This window comes from Orbicella franksi, chromosome 11, assembly GCF_964199315.1.
Source record: "Orbicella franksi chromosome 11, jaOrbFran1.1, whole genome shotgun sequence".
Classification (NCBI taxonomy): Eukaryota; Metazoa; Cnidaria; class Anthozoa; order Scleractinia; family Merulinidae; genus Orbicella; species Orbicella franksi.
The window spans coordinates 6,910,017-6,930,646 of record NC_138155.1 but is presented as its reverse complement, the minus strand read 5'-3'; the positions used below and the strand labels follow the sequence as shown (position 1 = coordinate 6,930,646).

General features: G+C 38.9%; 1 protein-coding gene and 1 pseudogene across 1 annotated transcript in view; both read right to left on the bottom strand.

Annotated features, from left to right (window-relative positions):
* The window catches only part of LOC145503288 (uncharacterized), a 109,142-nt gene that overhangs the window by 25,796 nt on the left and 62,716 nt on the right, over positions 1 to 20,630 (bottom strand). Inside the window, exons 21-28 of the mRNA XM_081482779.1 lie at positions 20,149 to 20,310; positions 19,216 to 19,377; positions 10,414 to 10,575; positions 7,683 to 9,220; positions 5,139 to 6,000; positions 2,868 to 3,494; positions 1,863 to 2,099; positions 1,203 to 1,394 (exon numbers count right to left, since the gene is read on the bottom strand). Of these exons, the coding sequence (XP_081338905.1) occupies positions 1,203 to 1,394; positions 1,863 to 2,099; positions 2,868 to 3,494; positions 5,139 to 6,000; positions 7,683 to 9,220; positions 10,414 to 10,575; positions 19,216 to 19,377; positions 20,149 to 20,310 (3,942 nt within the window). The remainder of the gene's footprint in view (positions 1 to 1,202; positions 1,395 to 1,862; positions 2,100 to 2,867; positions 3,495 to 5,138; positions 6,001 to 7,682; positions 9,221 to 10,413; positions 10,576 to 19,215; positions 19,378 to 20,148; positions 20,311 to 20,630) is intronic.
* Positions 13,621 to 14,461, bottom strand: LOC145503291 (uncharacterized; annotated as a pseudogene).

Sequence of the window (20,630 nt, the reverse complement as noted above, 5' to 3'; positions counted from 1 at the left end):
AGCTTCGACAAACGTCGCCTTGTCGAGAATATTTTGACTGCACTCTCCTGACCTCTGGTAGATACACAAGCATGTGAATTCTGGATCTGCTTTAGTCATCCTTAAACCTTTTCATAAGACAGAAACCTTTTTTCCCATTCTAGGAAACACTCATGCTTTTCCTTTTGTCAGCACTTCCATAGCCATTAAATTTCTCTCACGTCGCTAAAGCTCCGAATTAATATGAAGGCCGGATTTTTTCGGTCCTGACCCTATGTTTTCTCATGCTCTTTGACTCTCTAGTTTATATTACTTTCTCGAACGCGAAGCGATTGACACTAAGTTTACATTTAAACCGAACGACGGTTAAACTCCATTGAAATTGAATAATAATTAATAGCTTAAATATCCCTAGCGGTTCACACGTTCTGCACGCATTCATAGCTTAATTATTCCGAGTGGCTCACACATTCTACACGCATCTAGTAATAGAACAGTTGTATTTTGTTAAACATTGTAATGCGCAGCTGAAAATGTTAAATTGATATCTGGGCATTACAAGTTAATTATTATTATCATTATTATCATGATTATGATTATGGTTATGATTATGATCATTATTGACCTGACTGGGACTGGAAATCTAACTCTATGTTAGATTGTCTGTGTTAGATTACCTCTGGCATCCAGGTTAATCCAACATAGACAAATGAGCTTTTCCTTGACATGTCAATTGCTGATCAGACAGTGTGTGATAGTCATTGATAGTTGGAACCTGAATTTCTGTTTGACAGCCAATGATCATGCACTTTTACCAACAATACTCAACTATCAATACCTATCACCCGCTTTGAGCTTGTTCAAATTCTTCGTGAAAGTTGATGATAGTTTTGTTCATTTGTCGGTGCACATGATAGTTCATGATAGGTTTTTGGTTAATCAGTTGCTCAAAAATTGGCAGGTTTATGCCTTGGAGCATTTAAAATTACAAAACATAGCTAATTTTTTGTGATAAATGGTGATAAACAAGGCTATAGTAAACCATAAAACCCATTGTTTTGTTTTGTTTTGAAGAAGAGGGAGCCTAGCTCTATAGGGGAATTTTTGTTTACCATATTAATATTATTTTCCTTATTAGCATAGGCAATTCAGTTTCTGATCAAGCTGCAAATATAAAATTTTATAAAATATTGTGCATTGTTTGATTAGGTATTAATACCCACTTAAGCAAACAGGTATTGACATAGCTGTCATGCCATTCCAGGCCCAATCTGTGTCAGGGCCGCAGTCATATATAGTTACTGCTTCAGCATTGAAAGAGTGACCTTCCTCACAGGTCATGGTACACAAAGTTTTACCAGCAACTTTTTGGCAAGATTTTTTTCCATTGACAGGCTCTTTCAATTCCGGACATTCTGTAGAAATGAGATAACACACCATTAGTGGTGTTCTTGAGGAATGTGCACATAGTCATACATTATACGAGGTTCATTAGAGTTTAAGATCCATGTAAGGTAGGTGGATGATAGGTTGTTAAAGGTCAGTTGTAATTCCCTGACGAGGGAAGCGCTCTTTAAAGATCGCCATTCTTATGTTCTTTGGGGAGTTCTCTTCTAGTCTGTCAAATGCGTTGGGTCATGCAAGGTCATTCAAAGGTGTAGGTTGGACATAACGTGTAGACAACTGAACATAATTTGTCTTAAAATAATAAGGGAAAGGGTTCAAGGTTCTTGTAGCAGATCGCTTCCTAAAATTCAAAAATAAGTATACTCATGGATGCTTATCATAAAATTTGTTACTTTTACCCAACAGATTTAAAAAAGAATTTCTTCACATTTCTTTCATTAGAGTGCCGAGACTGATAACTTCTGCAACCATCATACCTCCTTCTTTGATGATCTCCTTTTCACAATTTACTCCCCAATAGCCTTCAGTGCAATCGCAGTCATAGCGGTTGAAACCATCAACACACTTTCCATGGACACATGGATTTGAGCTGCAGTCGTCAATGTTGATGTCACAGTGGAAACCTGAAAATCCAGGTAAGCAACTACAGAAGTAAAGTCTCTCACGAGACTCGCACTGATTGAAGTGCGAGCAGTTATTGCACGTGTCCAAAGCTGCAAAGCAAAGTTGTACGACATTAGAACATGTTACTTTTTCATGTCTTTTTATGAGCTTTAAGTTTGAAAATGCAATGCTATTTACTCTGTCACTTTTCGCAGCAAACCCTTTAAACACTTTAAGAGTTTGCATTTAATTGATCGCCAGAAAGTTTAATCTTGTCTATTATGAAGAAAAAAAAACAAAACAAAACAAAACAAAACAAAAAAAACATCTAAACTGAGTTCCAGACCTCTGGCTGACATATGTGGAAGATATACTGATGCCATTCATGGATGCAAAGTTGTGCTGACTGAATTGAAATGAGCAACTGTCTATGTTGAATGTAAATTTAAATTTTAAATGTAAGTTTCTTACTCACGAAACATGGAAGAGCTTTCATGAACTCATTACGAAGTGTTTGGATACTTTTGTGATGGCAGGAAAACCAGAGAACCCGCAGAAAAATCCTCGGAACTAGGATGAGAACCAACAGCACACTCAACCTAATTATGATGCTTGGCCCAGGATTTGAACCAAGGGGACATTGATGGGAGGCGAGAGCCATGACCAATGCCCCACCTTTGTTCCCATAGCAAAGAATTCATTTGAATGACCAAACATGAGAATTTTAAATAGGTCCAGGTGTCGAGTACTGTCGTCCACAAAATTTTGCCTTAAATTGCATTACTTAGTAGAAAAAGAAAATGTTAATCCCTTTTTATTCACTTGAAGATTTCAAAACTAAATGACTTAATTAGGACTGTGTTTGAAATGTCAAGTACCTTTACACTGTGTCATGAATCTTTTTTGTACGTTTCCTTTGATTCCTGATAGAAAGCTGTTCCATGCTCGCAAACTTCCTGCGATAGGCCACGTGCAGTTATGGGCTGCATTCCACATGTGAAAAGGAGTTGCTGGAACATTCCAAAAGCCTACTTGATGCAAAGTGCCAGCAAAGGCTGTTGAAAGGGTTGATATCTTTTCCTCTGCAAGATATCGCTGGCCAATTACAATCCACCCTCCGCCGATGATGGTATCATCGGTTTTGACATTTCTGGCATTTTTTATTTCTGTTCCATCGACATACACCGAGACAATTCCAGTTATTGCGTTCCACACAACTCCCAAGAAATGCCAGTGGTCATCTGTTAACTTAAAATCTGCCCTTACAATGACATCTTTAATTTCCACATGAACTTGAGTCTCTGTAAAGGAAAGTACGATGATGTGTTTTGGTTGCTCAGGAACACTGTAACTGAAGAGTGTTCCTGAATTGTACCTGGAGTCTGCATGAACATACAGGGCAATTGTGAAATATCTCATGTTTGGAAGACCTTTGCCATCTGATAGTAAGACCATGTCATCTATGCTTCTACGTTTGAAAATAAGATCGAAGTTACTGCCGAGATCTGCAAACAAAATAAGAAAATGGACGTTAGGGTGTTTCCACCACGGTATGATATTTTCCTCGATGGACTTAGAACTAGATCGGGCGGTTCCTCCCAAAAGGGTTACCATTTTCAGCTAAAGGTATATAAAAAGGTGGAAAACTGACACTGTTGAAGTAAAGAAAAAACAGGGGAAACTGTCATTCAGGTATGTCCGGGGCCTTTTCTAAACATCTCAGACTGACGCACCTAAGGAATAAATTGTCCAGGTATTTAAAGGGTTTCTTAATTCAGTGGTACAGGAAAGAGATGCAGTGTTCAACTGTATGTATGTATGTATGCGTGTATGTATGTATGTAAATTCTTTTTTTGAGTAGAACGTATTTCGTAGAGCACTCAACTCAATCGATTGAGGAGCATCAACTATAACTTCACAGAAGTTCAGGTCTAACGATTAAAACCACTTCTGATTAATTAACCTTCAATGAACACAACACCCGGTTCAAAAGCCGTACCTCACATGAGCCAAATCGAATTCAATGAACTAAGTTCATGTGCAGTACGGCGTCTGAATCAATTCGCAAAGGTTGATTGAATTTGAATCGACTCAGTCATTCTTCAAGCCTGGCCCAGCCGGGAATAACAACTATGGAACGGCTTTGATTCAGATACTGATCTTCACGTGTATTTTTAATGTATTTTGAACACCTGACTATGTGCAACAATATACATTGCGCATCAGTGCATCAGAGTGGCGGGTTTCACTCAATAGAGAAGCCGATACGTGCAGTTTGTGTTTTCCTGTTTTCATGTGCAAACTTGCTGCCACCTTGGTAAACAGCATCAAAATTAATGTGCATTCATCGTAGTTTTCGTATTTGTGTTTAAATTAATTTTCATGCGAAAATTGCATTTCTGAATAACCTGGATATTGCAGTTTGGCTTTTTGCCCAAGTTGCGTTGTATTTCATGGCATACAAAGAGGTTAAAAGTCGGAGTTGTATGTTGAAATTAAATTCATGTGAAATACGACATCTGACCAATTTATCAGTGGTCTTCTTGCAGTTACATTTAAACGGTGATGCAGTGTGCCTCATTCTGCTCCTTTTTGCCGACGTTTCTTATATTTTTCACAGGACGGCTTTGGATCACGCTTAGTTGTTGTATCAGCGCTGATGGAGATGTGCTTTTGTCTGCTGTTGAATTCAATTCAGCTGGAATCGAGATCGGCGTCTGAATCAATTCAACTAGTCTAAATTAATTTGGGTCAGCCTAAATTTGAATGCGATTCACCTCATGTGAAGTACGTTGTCTGAACTGGGCCTTACTTTCTGACTTTTCTAGAAACTAGTTAAATCCATGATGGTAGATCCAACATGGCAGAATTGATGACATCATAATAAACAAAAACAAAGTTATCTTGAACAGCAAGCTTCGCTAAGTGCTATCTATCTAATAAATGCAAAACTAGTGTTTGTGTCTTATTACCACAATAAAACTAAGGGGGAGGTGTCATCTTACGTCTGTCCACCTGTACCGTTGTTTAGGTATGAGTTTGGATTTGAATGCACCTCAGAGGTTAAGACGCGTACCTTCTATCTACGGTATTTCCCATTCCATCCATTTTACTACGAAAGAACAAAACTGTCATGATTTCTAACTTACAGATGTCACAGTGGTCTCCAGAGTAGGAAGGGTAGCATTCACAGCTGTAACTATTTACCATATCCTGACAATAAGCATTTGGCATACAAGGATCTGAAGCACAGTCATCAACGTTCACCTCACATTTTTCTCCAGTGAAGCCGATTTTGCACGAACAGCTGAAGTTCCCTGAAGAGTTATCAGACTTGCATGTACCTCCATTTAGACAAGGCGTTGATAGACAGACATTTGTGAAGTTTTCGCAGTTCTCACCAGTGAACTGACTCAAACATTGACACTTGTACCCTGCTGTGAGATCGATGCAGGTCCCATTGTTAATACACGGGTTCGATTCACATTCATCGATCTCCGTTTGACAGTAAGTTCCATTGTAGCCCGCAGGGCATAGACAAGAATACCCGAGAGTATGGTCAACACAAAAAGCGCCATTTTGACACGAATTATTGACACAGTCGTCTATGTTAAGTTCACATAACCTTCCAGTATACCCATCAGCACATGAACAAGTGAAGCTACCGATAGCATCATGGCAGGTTCCATTGTTGAAACACGGTCTTGGTAAACACTCGTCTATTTCTAATTCGCAGTAATCTCCGAAGTAGCCACTGCTACAATTACAGTAAAAATGCTTTTGAGAATTAACACAGAAGCCATTTTGGCTGCAGTTAGATTCTTTACAGTGGTCAGTGTGGTTCTCACAGTTATAGCCATTGAAACCCTCTAGACAGGAACAGGTGTAATTTGCCACTAGATCTGAGCATGTGCCGTTATTTGCACACGGACTGGATTCGCAGTCATCAATGTTAACTTCGCACTGCACACCCGTAAATCCGCTCGGACAGACACAAGCAAATCCATTGATCTGCAAAAGAAAATCAAAAATCGACTGATTTGATAAGTTCCGATCACTGTTGGCTACAATACAGAAAAAAAAAAAAACTCAAAATAATTTATATTACTTATGTAGGGCATACTTTTTATTAGGTACTTTATTTCCTACAAAGCTATTTTCACGTTTTCAATTTGCACTTTACTAGCAGCACAACAGTTTTACTGCGTGGTTTGCATTTACAAAACACGACAGCAGATCAATCAATTAATCAATCAATCAATCAATCACTCAAGCAATCAGTGTCAATGTGTCTGTCTCTCTGTCTGTCTGTCTGTCTGACTGTCTATCTATCTATACATGTATGTAGAAATATTAACATTGAAGGTGTCCTTGGCATTGCTGTCATTCTTCCTTAACTGACCTAGCACTACTTGCTCTGACAGATTTCGAACCAGCTGTTTGCATGTGAAAAAGTCATCCCATTGAAACAAACAATGATCGCTTTGCAAGATGCAAGATTACGAAAAGGTTGTCTCTGTAAGAACCGACCACTGATTTTACTTCGAAAATTCGATTTTTCCCATAAGCTGGGATTTCAAAGCCCTTACCTAGTCAATCACTAAATTGAGTTTTATTTCATTAAAAATTCCAATTGAAGTTTTCTAGGATTGATTGAAATTCGGTCCGCTCGACACAAGTTTCATGCCCGCCGAAACTGGAAAAATAGCACATATTGCCGGCGCTCCAAAAAAATAATATTCGCTCAAAAGTCCCAATTTTTTTTTTTTTAACTACAGATATATCATAGCAGTTTGTTTAGCCACGTTGCAGTCATAATTCAATGTTGTTCCTTCCACGGTTAAAAGAAGATTTTCTACCCGTTAAATCGAGTTTTGAACCAAACGCAAAAATAGCTCTACTTTGCAGGCACATTTTAAAAATGTGGCACCTGTTTGAAACTGCTGAACTATATGAATAGAAAGTATAATGTCCCTTAATTTAAAACAATAATAAAATTTGTCTGCCCACTAGGTTTTCAAAACTAATGAACGCTTAAAGTTCAGGAAATTTTGAAAATATTCCAGTGAGTAACTAACACACTCGCCTTCGTAAAGTGCTCCGATAAATTCCCTTAAATCTCTTACCTGGCTTCAAGATTAAAGTTTTGGTCCTTTGTCGCAAATATTATTTTTTTGGAGCGCCGGCAATATGTGCTATTTTTCCAGTTTTGGCGGGCATGAAACTTGTGTCGAGCGGACCGAACTTCAATCAATCCTAGAAAACTTCAATTGGAATTTTTAATGAAATAAAACTCAATTTAGTGATTGACTAGGTAAGGGCTTTGAAATCCCAGCTTATGAGAAAAATCGAATTTTCGAAGTAAAATCAGTGGTCGGTTCTTACAGAGACAGCCTCTGAATTATTTTATGCGGTAGGAATGGAAGATAAACACCAGTGTCGAAAAGGAAAAGCGTTGGCAGCCTTAACAAGTGCTTTTTCTTTTCCCTGAAACTGTATATGTGATTAACATGATCATACATGTAAATTATAAGGACTACAGGAGCTGATCTCAACCAAACTTAACTCGTAAAATGTTCGTTAGTTACTTACAGTAGTGCAACAAATGTTATACTACTCAAGTTGTCTAGCTTTGTGATAATTTAACCGGCGCACAGAACTAAGTAATGTGCTGTCTAGCATTGGCACCTTACCTGATCATAACATGTCCCGCCATAGTAACAAGGGAAAGACTCGCACTCATCGATTTCCACTGTACAGTCATCGCCCAGAAATCCAGGTGCGCAGTCACAACTGTAGCTGTTTATTCCATCCCTACACGTGGATCCATTATCACAAGAATTCATAATGCAATCATCAATATCAACATTACAATGTGGTCCGCTATATCCATCAACACAGACACAGGAATAGTTGTCCACTTTGTTGATACAGGTACCATTATTATGGCAAGGAAAGCTGATGCATTCATCGATGTTAATACTGCAGTTTTTTCCTGTGTATCCCTTCTTACAAGTACAATGGTAGTCATTTATCAGATCAGCACAAGTTCCATCATTCACACACGGATTCTGCCCACAGTCATCGAAATTTATTTCGCAGTTAATACCAACAAAACCATCAACACAAGCACATTTGTATTCATCTATGCCGTCAATGCAAGTGCTGTTGCTTAAGCAGGTGGCATTTGTGCAGTCGTCTATATTAATCTGACAGTGATCTCCATTGAAACCTTCTACGCATTGGCATTTGTAAGACGTTGCACCATCAAAACATGACCCATTGTTGAGGCAAGGCATTGAAACACAAAAGTCGACATCCACATCGCAAATTTTACCTGTGAAACCAGGCGGACAAGAACAAGTAAAATTGTTAATGTCATCATGGCACAACCCATTGTTTGAGCAAGGACTTGATGCACAGTCATCGATATTATTTTCGCATTGCAATCCATCAAACCCGGCCTGACAGTCACAGCGGTAGCCATAGATCATATCCACGCAGTCAGCTTGATTCCTGCAGGGATTGGAGATACAATCATCAATGTTGGACTCACAAAGTATCCCAGTAAATCCTTTCTTGCAGATGCAGTAAAATCCATCAACCTGATCCAGACAGGTAGCATTGTTTTTGCAATCTACTCCAGCGCATTCGTCAATATTCTGTTCACAATTAGTTCCGTTGAAACCTGGAGGACAATTGCATTGGTACCTGTCAATTCCATCAAGGCAGTTGGCCCCGTGTTGACAAGGGTCACTCGCACAATCATCAGTATTCTCCTCGCAGTCGTTTCCTTGATAACCTGAGGCACAGAAACATTCATAGCTGTTAATTTTGTCGTTGCAAGTGGCTCCATTCTGGCATGGAGATATAAGGCATTCATCAATGTCTGTATCACACAGCCTTCCCGTGTAACCAGGTTCACATTGGCACTGATAACCTCCAGGGAGATTTTTGCACGAGGAGTTATTTGAACACAGTGATGAAATGCACTCATCAACATCCTCTTCGCAGTTGAAGCCTCGGTAACCATATGCACACGAGCAGGTGTAGTTGTTGACCAGGTCATGACATGTACCATTGTTGAAACAAGGTTGGTCTTGGCAGTCATCGATATTGGTGTCACATTGTTTCCCGGTGTAACCCGGTCGGCAGGAGCACAGGAAATCGCCAATGAGGTCAGTGCATGTGGAGTTGTTGTTACAAGGATTAGAGTGACACTCGTTGATTTCTGAAAAAAAAAATAAGCAGCATTTGCTACAGCAAGATTTGAAGAGTGTCTGTCACTATTTGCTAGTAAGTGGAGTGAAAACACAATAACTATTAGAACTGTGGCTACATGAAGTCTTTTTACCCCTGAAAACAAAAGTAGGTGTGTTTATGTATGTATTAATTTCCCTTGCCGAAATGGTTTTTTAACACGTGACCAATTTTTAGTCGACATTATACAGCCCATCTACCTTAGGTTTACTGAGGTAAATGGGCTGACTAATGTTCCCCTTGATAAATTTAGACACTGTTTTATCTACCTTAATAAGGTTTAGGAGTACTTACAGAATTCAAAGGAATGAATTTTGAGTGGTAAGTGTCGGGGGGGGGGGGTATAATATGTAGATATAGATATAAAGCAGTTGATTTGTAGAACTGCTTTCAGATGCTCAAACTGGGGCAGGATTATAACATATGACAGACTGATCAACTGTAGATTTGACGTAGCATTTTTTTTTTATCTAACCTTTAAAAAATTCGCCAATATACATTTCACTAAACCAAATGAATTGAACAAAGAAAACGAGGAGATCTCCAGGTGCGATGGTCAAATACCAAATCCTATTCACACACTCCAAAATCTAGACCTATTGCTGGTAAGTTTGTCTGAGGAAATTAGACGCCCCTACGACGCACAAAAAGTCTTACCGTAGGTAATTATGATTTTTCTCAGCCACTCAACGATGTCAATTTAACTAGATAAAATTCCGCAAGGGAAAATCGGTTACATGTACAAGAATGAAAACTTGGTATCTACTTAGGTTAAAAGGTGTCTGTCAAGAAACCGCAACTAAGCTGAAACCTAGTTTCCTTTGATTAATCCACCATTGAGGAAGTCGAATTTTGGACGCTGCACATGCATACAAGAACTGGGCCCACTGGAGATAGGGTCTCTTAGACTAACATTTGAAATAACATGTTGAACTTTGTGAGGGACAGAATAAGGAATGATCACCTTTGCTCATAACGGATGCTCAACCTTGGTCAATCCTAACCATTTTAGTTCCATCTGATTTGTTACCTCTATGATGTTTCCTGGTTTAGCACACTATTTGAAGTTTTCGTCAACTTCAAGTAATTTGTAGGTTACAAACGTTGCAAAATTGCATTACGCGTTATTTAAGATTTATCCCTATCCCCGAAATGTTCACTAACCCACGCAATCCTGTGAACTCTTGGACCCAGGCTTCAGTGCTATAGTTGTTCCCGGGCATGAAAAACACACCCGACTCTCATTATGGGGCTGGAAGGAGCGTCGGTCACACAAAGAACATGGAACCAGTCCGGTTGGAGAAAACGATCCAGCAGTGCATGGATCTGGGAGAAATAATTAATCAAAGGAAAGTTAGAGATGCGAGTCATACAAATGAAAAATTTGTAAATATAGCTGAGATAATAAAACATATAATATACATTTCGCCGATAAAAGTAAAATATAAAACTTTAAGGTAAAAAGTTGTTGAAATTGAGTCTTAACGTTTTCGATTGGACTCATAATTTCAAGAGTTTTTTACCTTACAGTTTTATATAATAAAACAAATTTAGCACCTACAGTTAAGACGCACGTATTAACATACAGACACTGTCACCATATCTAAAAAATAGAAACATTGCTAACAAAGGGAACTGAACCAAAAACATAGAAGGGGTAAGTTTCTAAAGAAACTGTGGTGCTGCGTTGTTGGGGAGTATAACAAGGTAATTTGGTTTTATCAACTGAGTTAATAATGTCAATTGGCCATCATAAGGAGATTCAAAAGCTGACGTTTCGAGCGTTAGCCCTTCGTCGGAGCGAATCGAGGAATTGTGGGCTGTGCGTGGTTTATATACAGAAAGATGGAGCTACACTATTGGTTGGTACATGATAACCTGAAAAACAACAGAATAAATTAGTTGAATGAAAAGCGTTCGTTGATACCATGAGGATTAATAATGCCGATTTGAAAAATAAATTTTTGTTCTAGAGTTTTGCGGCTTTCCGTGCTTCCTTGATACAAGATGTGAAAAATTCCTTCGCCGTGTTCAACTGTAAGCCTTTTTCCATGATTAAGAGGATGATTCTAACACCTCGGACAAAGATACTTTCGAGACGCTCCAGACTCAAAAATCCAACTGGACTCCCCCGGAGGGCCAGTTCGCTTCTTTAGATTTTTTGATTAATAAATGCCGTCACGGCATCAATAAAAAGGTACTTTAAGCAAATCGCTACGGCCGGCACTGATACGGCTACCGGAAGTAAATTTACCCAAAATTGAGATAGTGCGCATGTACGTCGGTTGTATCCAGCCATAGCGTGAAATCTGTCTACGTGAGTCTGGATGTTTTGCTGTAGCAGCTATTACGTCGGGTTGATTTCGCTTCTCTGGCCGTTCTCAACAGACATCTCGGCATGTTAAGAATTCCATCGGATACTATATCCTTTAAAGTCAAGTTAAGGTGGCTCTATATAGTATTTCGCAAAGATTTGGATATTACATATGCATAAATAATTTCTCCCTTGGCAAATGTTTACAACATAGCACTCGGTGGCAGGGCAATAATAAAAAAACCTACAGCCTTAGACTACGTATGGAAGACACTTTCAGAACCTAAATGTTGTTGCTATGGCAACTACTGATAGAAATGCTTGGCTTGTTTTTTTAACCTACCTGACTTCTAGACGGTGTTTCTAGGTTTCTACACGGTGAATTTTCTGTGTTTTGGGGGAAACAGAGTTAACATACAAGGAGTTTCAACTGACAAAGCTATAAGAAAATCTGTACATAATTTTGGGAGGAATTCGCAATTTTTCGCAGTTTTTGACGCGTATTACAGTAATGTATGTATGAAATTTGATGATTTTTCCTTAACAGCGAGAAAAAGAAAAATCCTATCCATGTGCCAATTTTCAAAAAAAATTCACCGTCTGCGGAACGCGCTTAATATGCGTTTTAGATCACACAAAGACCCTTGTTTTTCGTGACGTCATCAAAATAGAAATTTTTCATGTTACGGTACTGCGCATGCTCTCGTTTCGCTTTCTTCGCACGTGCAAGTTGAAAATTAGTCGAGAAGTAGAAGGTTGTTTTACCTCATTACGGCGAAAAGTATACCTGAGTGTTGCAATACTTATGGAAATGCGTTTTAACTTGTGGTTTCCTCAACTGCTTTGAAGTGCTCAACGATCTTGGCTAGAATACCGGTTGTTTTTGTCACTCGCGGGGCCTTGTTAGTTGCTGAAGATGTAGGCAGAGACAATACGCCAACAAGCCCTTTTGCTCCGAACTTCTCGAAAACATTCTTAAGATCTCGATATGAAATCCCACTTCCGACTATTTATTCAGCAATCTGTTGCTTGATGGGGAATTCCGCGTTTGTTGGATGATAAAGAGTTCTGCAGGAGTTCGTAGCGACGATCAAGGTATTTCAAGTCGTTTTCTGCGTACTGTGTTGTTGACATGTTCTCTGTCAACGTGTCCTCTGAAATGTTCAAACGGAAGTCAAAGACTATTCTTCTTAAAGCTCTAACATCCTCCATTGCATCGTGTGCGGGGAAAGGTTCATGGAAAAGTGTCTGATAAATGGATTGTTGATTTAATTTAACTGTGGAACCATCCGATAAGACCAGAGAGGGATGTTTACGTTTGACCAAGTTCTTCATCACTGGGAGAGTGTCAGAAAAGAAAACGTTAAGACAGGAAAGTTTTTCACAAAGTTGATGTCCACCTTGACGAAGAAGAGTTGGATTACCGAAAACCTGAGAGTTGTGCCCGATTAAAACAGTATAAATATTATTATCGCTTTTCAGACGCCTGACAGTTTTCTCTAAGTAGGTTATGAAATTTTCCAGTGACTTTCCAAGTGACACAATTTCGACTGGTTGATTGTCTTTGAACAGGGTCCTGACGCCTCTGACTGTTCGGACACTTACACCATTTACCCTTGTAGCATAAATATCTACATCCCTCGAAGGCATTATATAGTCATTGAAACAGTGCAAAACTGATTGATCAACTGCCGAAAGTTGGCATATTTCTGCGGCTTTTCCAGACGTGTTTGTTTCAATATCGTAAATGATGAAATTGTAAACAGTGTTTCTGTCATAGGGAAATTTCTCTGCTACTGGTCTGATCGCTAATTCAGGAATGCATGTTTCAAAGTTTTTCAGCTCCTCACTTGAAATTTTCAAATTGATGATGTCGAATTCTTGGATCAGTTTGGTAGAATTGTTTGGATCCAGGTTAAGTCCTATTCCACTTTGGTATGTGTTTCCTTCCTTAGCTTGTTTTTTACCATCAAGATTTAACTTCTGCTTATGCAGCTGAGCTCTTCGGCGTTTGAAATTAATGCTGTTTTTTCTTAGTTTGTCTTGGGTAGCCTTAATCATCCTTTCAATGTAGCTGATACAGTGTATACCAGGAAGTCATTACTTTCACTTCCACCATAGTATCTAATTTGGGGATTTTTTGAGCCTATAACACTGTTTAAGGCCTCATTTCTCTGTGAATTTGACCCAGGTGATAACTTTGCAACTACTATGTCAGTACAATATTCATCAAAAATTCTCTCCAAAGCTTTCCTTAAGTCATCACCATAGAGATCTGTGCCATAGGGTAAGTAAGAGTGTTTACAGTTAATAGGGTCTTTCTTAGCACCACACCATGATTCATTGCAATTTTTGTGGTCTCCAAACGAATGTGGTAGAATGCTTTTTAAGGATTTTTGAAGTGCTGATGGATTTCCCTTATTTTGAGACACGCTATAAGTAAACCATTTGATCAAGTAGTTGATAACTTTCTGTGAGAGAGTTGATGAATTTACAAATTTTCCACGTTGGCTTAGGTTATGCAGCCTTGTAGTAAGGGATCTTTTGGCATGCACAATGTCTGTTCACCTTTCTACAGGATAAGGGACCTTCTCTTTTATATGTGCAGCTGTTGTGGAGTCTTCATCCCCGACATGAACAGATAGTTTGACATTAGAATTTAGGCTTTCTGTAAACAAATGGACTGCTGCCATAGGCTCCATTGCTTATGATGATGCTGTATGATTGAGTCGACAATTGTGTCACCTGGCTTGTTTTCCAGTTTTTTTTAACATTTGTGCAAACCCTGCAGGATTTTGTTCTTGTAGTGTAATCCACAACCTTCCCATAAGTTAAACCCATGACTGCAGCATGACCGGTTGAAGAGTTATGCCCCTTTCCCCGTTTTTGCCAACCCATGTCATATGAGCACGGGATATTGATGCAGCCTTAGTCATCTGCTTTTACACCCTTTTTGATGGCATTTCTTTCTTCTGACATTGCGGTGTTGCAACTTTTCTTTGTCACTTGCTCTACTGCATGCCCAATCTCGTTTTCTCTACTCTTGAAAGTTACTGGATTCATAGAGGAAATATTTAATGTACACAGTAAATTATTTAGGTGGGTTTCACCGATTCCTGTATGTCTTGACAACATTCTCTGTACCACACACTGCACAGGTAACTGAGAACACTGAGGCTAACCCACATTTTTTTTTCTGCTGTTATGTTCCACAATGACAAATTGGCTGAAAATAAAGTGAATATATTGATACTCAGGAAGATCTGATACTTTATTCTGCTAGTGTGTTTTCTCCTTTAATTTGGAATAAATGAGCACAAGTAAATTGTTGCAAAAACTAACAACATTTCAAAATGCATTGAATGCAATTTGTGGTCTGTGGCAAATTTACAACTGCTCGTTTGTTCCAAATTTACCAAAAACATTTTTGTTGCTAACAATAGACAAACAATTGTGTGACGCTTGTTATACGGAACTTGCCAAAAAATTAACGACCAACCCCAGGCTTTTTATGGCCGATTGCATATGACACGTTTCGTAATGTATTGAAGATGAACATGTATAATCAACCTCATAACTGTTTTTTGGAAACCTGTTAATTTTATAACCTTAAAGCTGTATGTACTTGCCATAAAACTGAGAATTCATTTTGACTTTTCTTTAATGTTGATTTTCTTAAGGCAGAAAAATGTTTCTTCTCACCTGCTTTACAGTATTGACAACATTTCAATGAACTTCTCAAAACATCCAAGTCAATAAGTCTACTTCCATGTGGAATACAATTTTCCTTCTTTGTTTGTTTCTGATAAAAATTTAAAACTTATACGTTTTAACGGTAGTTATCAGGTTGTAACTGTAACAAAAAATTTGTTGGAATTTTAAATGAAATGTCAGAATGTTCAGGTATAATCATGTTGACAATTTGCTATGAACTACTTGTGGTATAATACAAAATTTCAAATTGAGAACTATTTCAGAGCAAAGAAAGTCTTGATGAAGCACTTGCCTTAAAACTTTTAGAGAATTGCTTGGTGCCACGTATTGCGAAAACAAGATTTAAACCACATCTGACTTAAACGGGTTTCTCTTTCTTCGGTGGGGACCAATCCTCGATCATTTCTTGAAACTCCAATTTCCTCTTTGTCCTCCACTCCTTCATCCCACGAGTCCTGTCGTCCGTGTTTCCACTTTGGTGGGTTTCTTTCTTGAGAACCGACCCTTGTCGTCACGCAATGGTGGTTGTGTTTCCGGTGTCAGTTGCGGCTTTGCAGACTCTTCAGCTGTTTTCGGAGTTTCATCGCCCAGGGAACTCAAAGCGAAGCCTCCGACCATAAAAAGTACACCGTGACCACTCTGTGACTTCCTTCGCGTACGATCACGACCGTCTTCTCTCTCTGATGCCGGCGCGATAAGTGCTGCGAATTGGCTTCTCAGTTTAACCACGTCAGGAGAAGACGAAAGAAGTGTATTTTTAGACACATTTCTAGGCGTTTTTTAATGAACACTTGTTCTGGTCAAAAAGAATAGCGGTAAGTGGAACGCGACCCGCGACAAAAGTCTCGCCGCCATGTTTATTTTTGTTTATTTTTCTTTTCTTTTAAATACTCGCGCACTCGCGCCATTCGCACCCATGCCTCGCAGGCCAAAAAACTATATAGAGCCACCTTAAGTCAAAGACTGTGTCAAGGTTGCCTCTCATAAGCTTGTAAATCAGTATCCTGAATTGACGATAAGTTTTGGCAAAGGTGTTGGAATGGCGAAGTGAGTCAAGTGAAATATTCGTGTTGAGCACGAGGTTGTTTTTCTTCGGTTAAGTTTGCTTTGAGGGTTAGTGAAGATGTTTTATATCTGGATAACTATACGATGCTATTTTGCTTCTTTGGGTATTGATATATTTGTGCTCTTCGCTCGATATTCTTTGAGATATTTGTCTCGGAAATTATATATTTCATCCAGCAAATTGTTATGGTACAAAGTGTATGGCATCCGCTTTCGCTCAGTAATAATCTGTTCATCCTAGGAATGCGAATAACGGCCATCGTCCTTTGAGCGAAGCCATTTGGCTGTTAGAGACTAAATAAAAGAGATTTTAAACCCCTTAGCCGATGTTTCTTTCATCTTTGTATTTCGCCTTACTTGCTAAACTTAAAATTTGGCAGACCACCGAGACGTACTCTCCCCAGACCTTTTCAGTCACAGCAGCCGTAGTAGCACCAGCCATAATGATTTGCTTAAACTCCCTAATCTTAATTTCAATCGTAACACCAAATTTTCCAACCTTTCTTCGGAAGACAAGACAGCGCTAGAAAGTCTTAGTAAGCGCAAAGACATAATTGTCAAAGCGGACGACAAAGGCGGCGCTTTGGTTGTTTAGCGGGCCGACTTCTACCAAAATGAAGCTTTGCGGTAACTTTCTGACACCTCCTTTATGCTAAAGTCGATAAAGTTCTCACTTCCACTAACCAAAAAATTGTCAAGAGCACTATTAACGACCTTATAGTAAAACAAGAATTGGCGGCTACTGCTACCAATCTCATCATTAGCAGTCCTAGAACTTCGGTATTTACTTTTTAGCTAAAATTCACAAACCTTACAACCCAGGTCGACGTATTGTCTCTGCCTGTAGTTGTCCTACCGAACTCATTTACAGCTATTTAGGCAAAATTATGGCACCTATCGGATCTTTACCGTCATACGTTATAGACAGTCAACACGCACTTCAAATTTTTCGCGATTTCAATTTCCTGGGCGAAGACAAACTTATTTTCACCATGGATATCACATCTCTTTACACCGTCATCCCAAATGCCGAAGGTCTTCTAGCCCTCAAACATATTTGTGATTTACGCACTGTTAAGAAATCAAGCTTGGAAACACTACTCTGCCTGGCTAAACTAGTGTTAACACTCATCTGTTTTTCATTCGCGGACAATTATTATAAACAAATCAATGGCGTGGCCGTGGGTACCAAAATAAGACCTAGCTACGCCAATCTTTTTGTGGGCTACATTTAACACCAATTTTTCAATCAGTACAACCGCCCCAAACCTGAACTCTACCGTCGCTACATTTGACGACTGTATCAGCGCTATCTCTTCTATCAGAGAGGACCTCAATCAATTTATAACAGCTGTCAATTCGTTTCATCCTGTTCTTAAATATACCTGGGAAATTTCTGATACTTCTTTAGCGTTTCTGGGTATCAAAGTTTCTATCGAAGGCAACGGTTTATGCACTAGTGTGCACTACAAACCCACAGATTCTCATAGTTATTTGTTATATTCATCTTCACATCCATCACATGTCAAGAATTCCATTCCCTATTCTCAGTTTCTTAGACTTCATCGTCTTTATAGTGATGACTGATTTTTCCTTAAAATCAGAAGAAATGTGCGATTTCTTCGACAAACGTAGCTATCCTGCTTCTGTTGTTCAAGTAGGCCATCATGCGAACAACAAATTCATCGACAGTCAGCATTACAAACGTCACAGAAGGAAAATAAGGATAGAATTCCATTCACCCTCACAACCACGCAGTAAAATCCATCATTCTAAAACTTTAAATTACTTCAAAATGATCCCGATGCGGCAGAATCTTTTCGCAACCCCCATTAATTTGATTCAAACGCGACAAAAACATAGGCAACTTTTTAGCTAGAAGTGCATTTTAAACGAGTGATCAACCCAGAGCTTTCAAATGCACACGCACACGATGAAAAACATGTCCTTTCATTCGCAATGTTGAGAAAATATCGAGACCCAAGCGATACATCAAGATCACTGATCATTTCACCTGTACCTCAGCCAACGTCATTTACTGCATGACTTGCACTATTTGCAAAAAAGTATCCAGCGGCAAAACAGGGAGACGACTAGGCGACCCATTCCGAGAACACCTTTGTGATGTAGAGAAAGACGACAAAACGCATCTAAACCGGTCGCGAGACACTAATCTCCCCAATCATTCTAAGCAACATATGGCAGTCTGCGGCCTTTCCCTACATCAAGGAAGCACGGAAAGCCGCAAAACTCTAGAACAAAAATTTATTTTTCAAATCGGCACTCTTAATCCTCGCGGTATCAAGAACGGTTTTCATTCAACTAATTTATTCTGTTGTTTTTTTACGTCACCATGCACCAACCAATAGCGTAGCTCCATCTTTCTGTATATAAACCACACAAGACCACAATTTCTCGATTCGCTCCGACGAAAGGCTAACACTCAAAATGTCAGCTATTGAATCGCTTTACGGTGGCCAATTTACATTATCAACCCAGTTGATCAAACCAAATTGTTTTGAACCAAAAACAGTTGACAACTAACAGCAAGTAAAGCAACCACATGACCAACTATGTTGTAACAAAACCTGTAAAAGAGGGCCATAGTTTAACTTTGGTATATGCATCATAAAGCAAGTAAATGTGTTGCTATTCCTCTGAATAGGGGATGCTAGTCAATCACACACCATTACTAGCATTTTTGGCAAGATTTCCTACCATTTTTGAAGCATAGGGCTGGGGGAAGACAAGATACAACCTGAACACACTCCAACCAACCAACAGTTATATCACTGCACCTTTTCAGGGACTAATTATAATTTCACACAACTGATATAGGAAATATTTGGAGTACTCCACGTATTGTTTAATACCTGCACATTGCGTAGAGCTGTTTGACCCATCAGCGGGAGTTGTTTGATTAGGACTGCATTCTATGCACTGGCGTTGCCCCTCCATGACTTGATAAGAACCCTTTTCACAAAGAAAACAAGGCTCCATTCCAGTTGGCGAGTACGAACCAGCTTTGCATAAAGCTTTAATGAGAGAAAAAAATTAAACGAGGGTACCATTTAAGTTATCATTATTCTTATGTTGTATATTTAACTGGATGCATGTTTCATTATGTTCTCAGAAACGTTGCGACAGTCTTTCAATGGGAAAGCATATTTCAGATGTATCTCCATCCATCCTCAGCTGCTAAGATAAGTTGAATTTGAATATGGCAGTTTACAAGCTTATAAAAGTGCGATGAACAGTTAAACAGTTGGATCAGCCCTCATTAAATACATAATAAAAGAGCTCAACTTATCCCTAGCATAGAAGCATGCACATATCCATTATTAGCTTTCTTTTCTCATTTTTTGTTGTATTATTTAGCTGCTACATTAATTATAAACTACCACATTGAAAATGAACTTATTATAGCAAATGACGATGGATGGAGACACAACTGAAGCACGTTCTGCCATTTAAAGTGTGCCATTTAGTTTCTTTGAACAAATCTCTGCAGTGAGACATCACTAATTTTGAATTTTCTTAAGTCTAATCGAAGTCATCTTGCAAGCCGGGCAAACCACTGAAAAGAACTTTCTTGTTTCGTCTGGCTTATTGAAAAAATAAAATAAAACAAAACAAAACAGAACAGAACAGAACAGAACAGAACAGAACAGAACAGAACAGAACAGAACAGAACAGAACAGAACAGAACAGAACAGAACAGAACAGAACAGAACAGAACAGAACAGAACAGAACAGAACAGAACAGAACAGAACAGAACAGAACAGAACAAAACAAAATAAGTCACCTAAACAGCTAGAGCTTTTCTCTGTTCTAGACTTTATTGTTGAAGTACTCTGTGGACACTTAGAACACTTTTCCTGTGCATCGAACTCTTGGTATGTTCCTATGGGACAGTCTTCGCACGTTCTAGTTGTCTTCCTCAAATAAGTCCCCACTGTACAATTTACTGTGGAATGCAAAACACGCATCAAATCATTTCCCAGTTTAGTACCATACTGACATTTTTCTCATTTCTCAGTGGTTAAAAACCAGTGACACAATCTCAGATAGTGCAGAGTGTAACATATAGCGACGCAGTAATATGTAGTTCAGTTCTCAAATACCCCTGTCGTTCACTTCTGGTTTGTAGTGACGTTGCTATAATACATTAAAAAAATGAATGTGACAATTTTACTTTTCACGCCAACGTATGTAACTTGATACTTTTGATTTCCGCGCAAAGGTACGTAACATGAAACTCTTACTTTCGCGAAAACAAACGGAAGA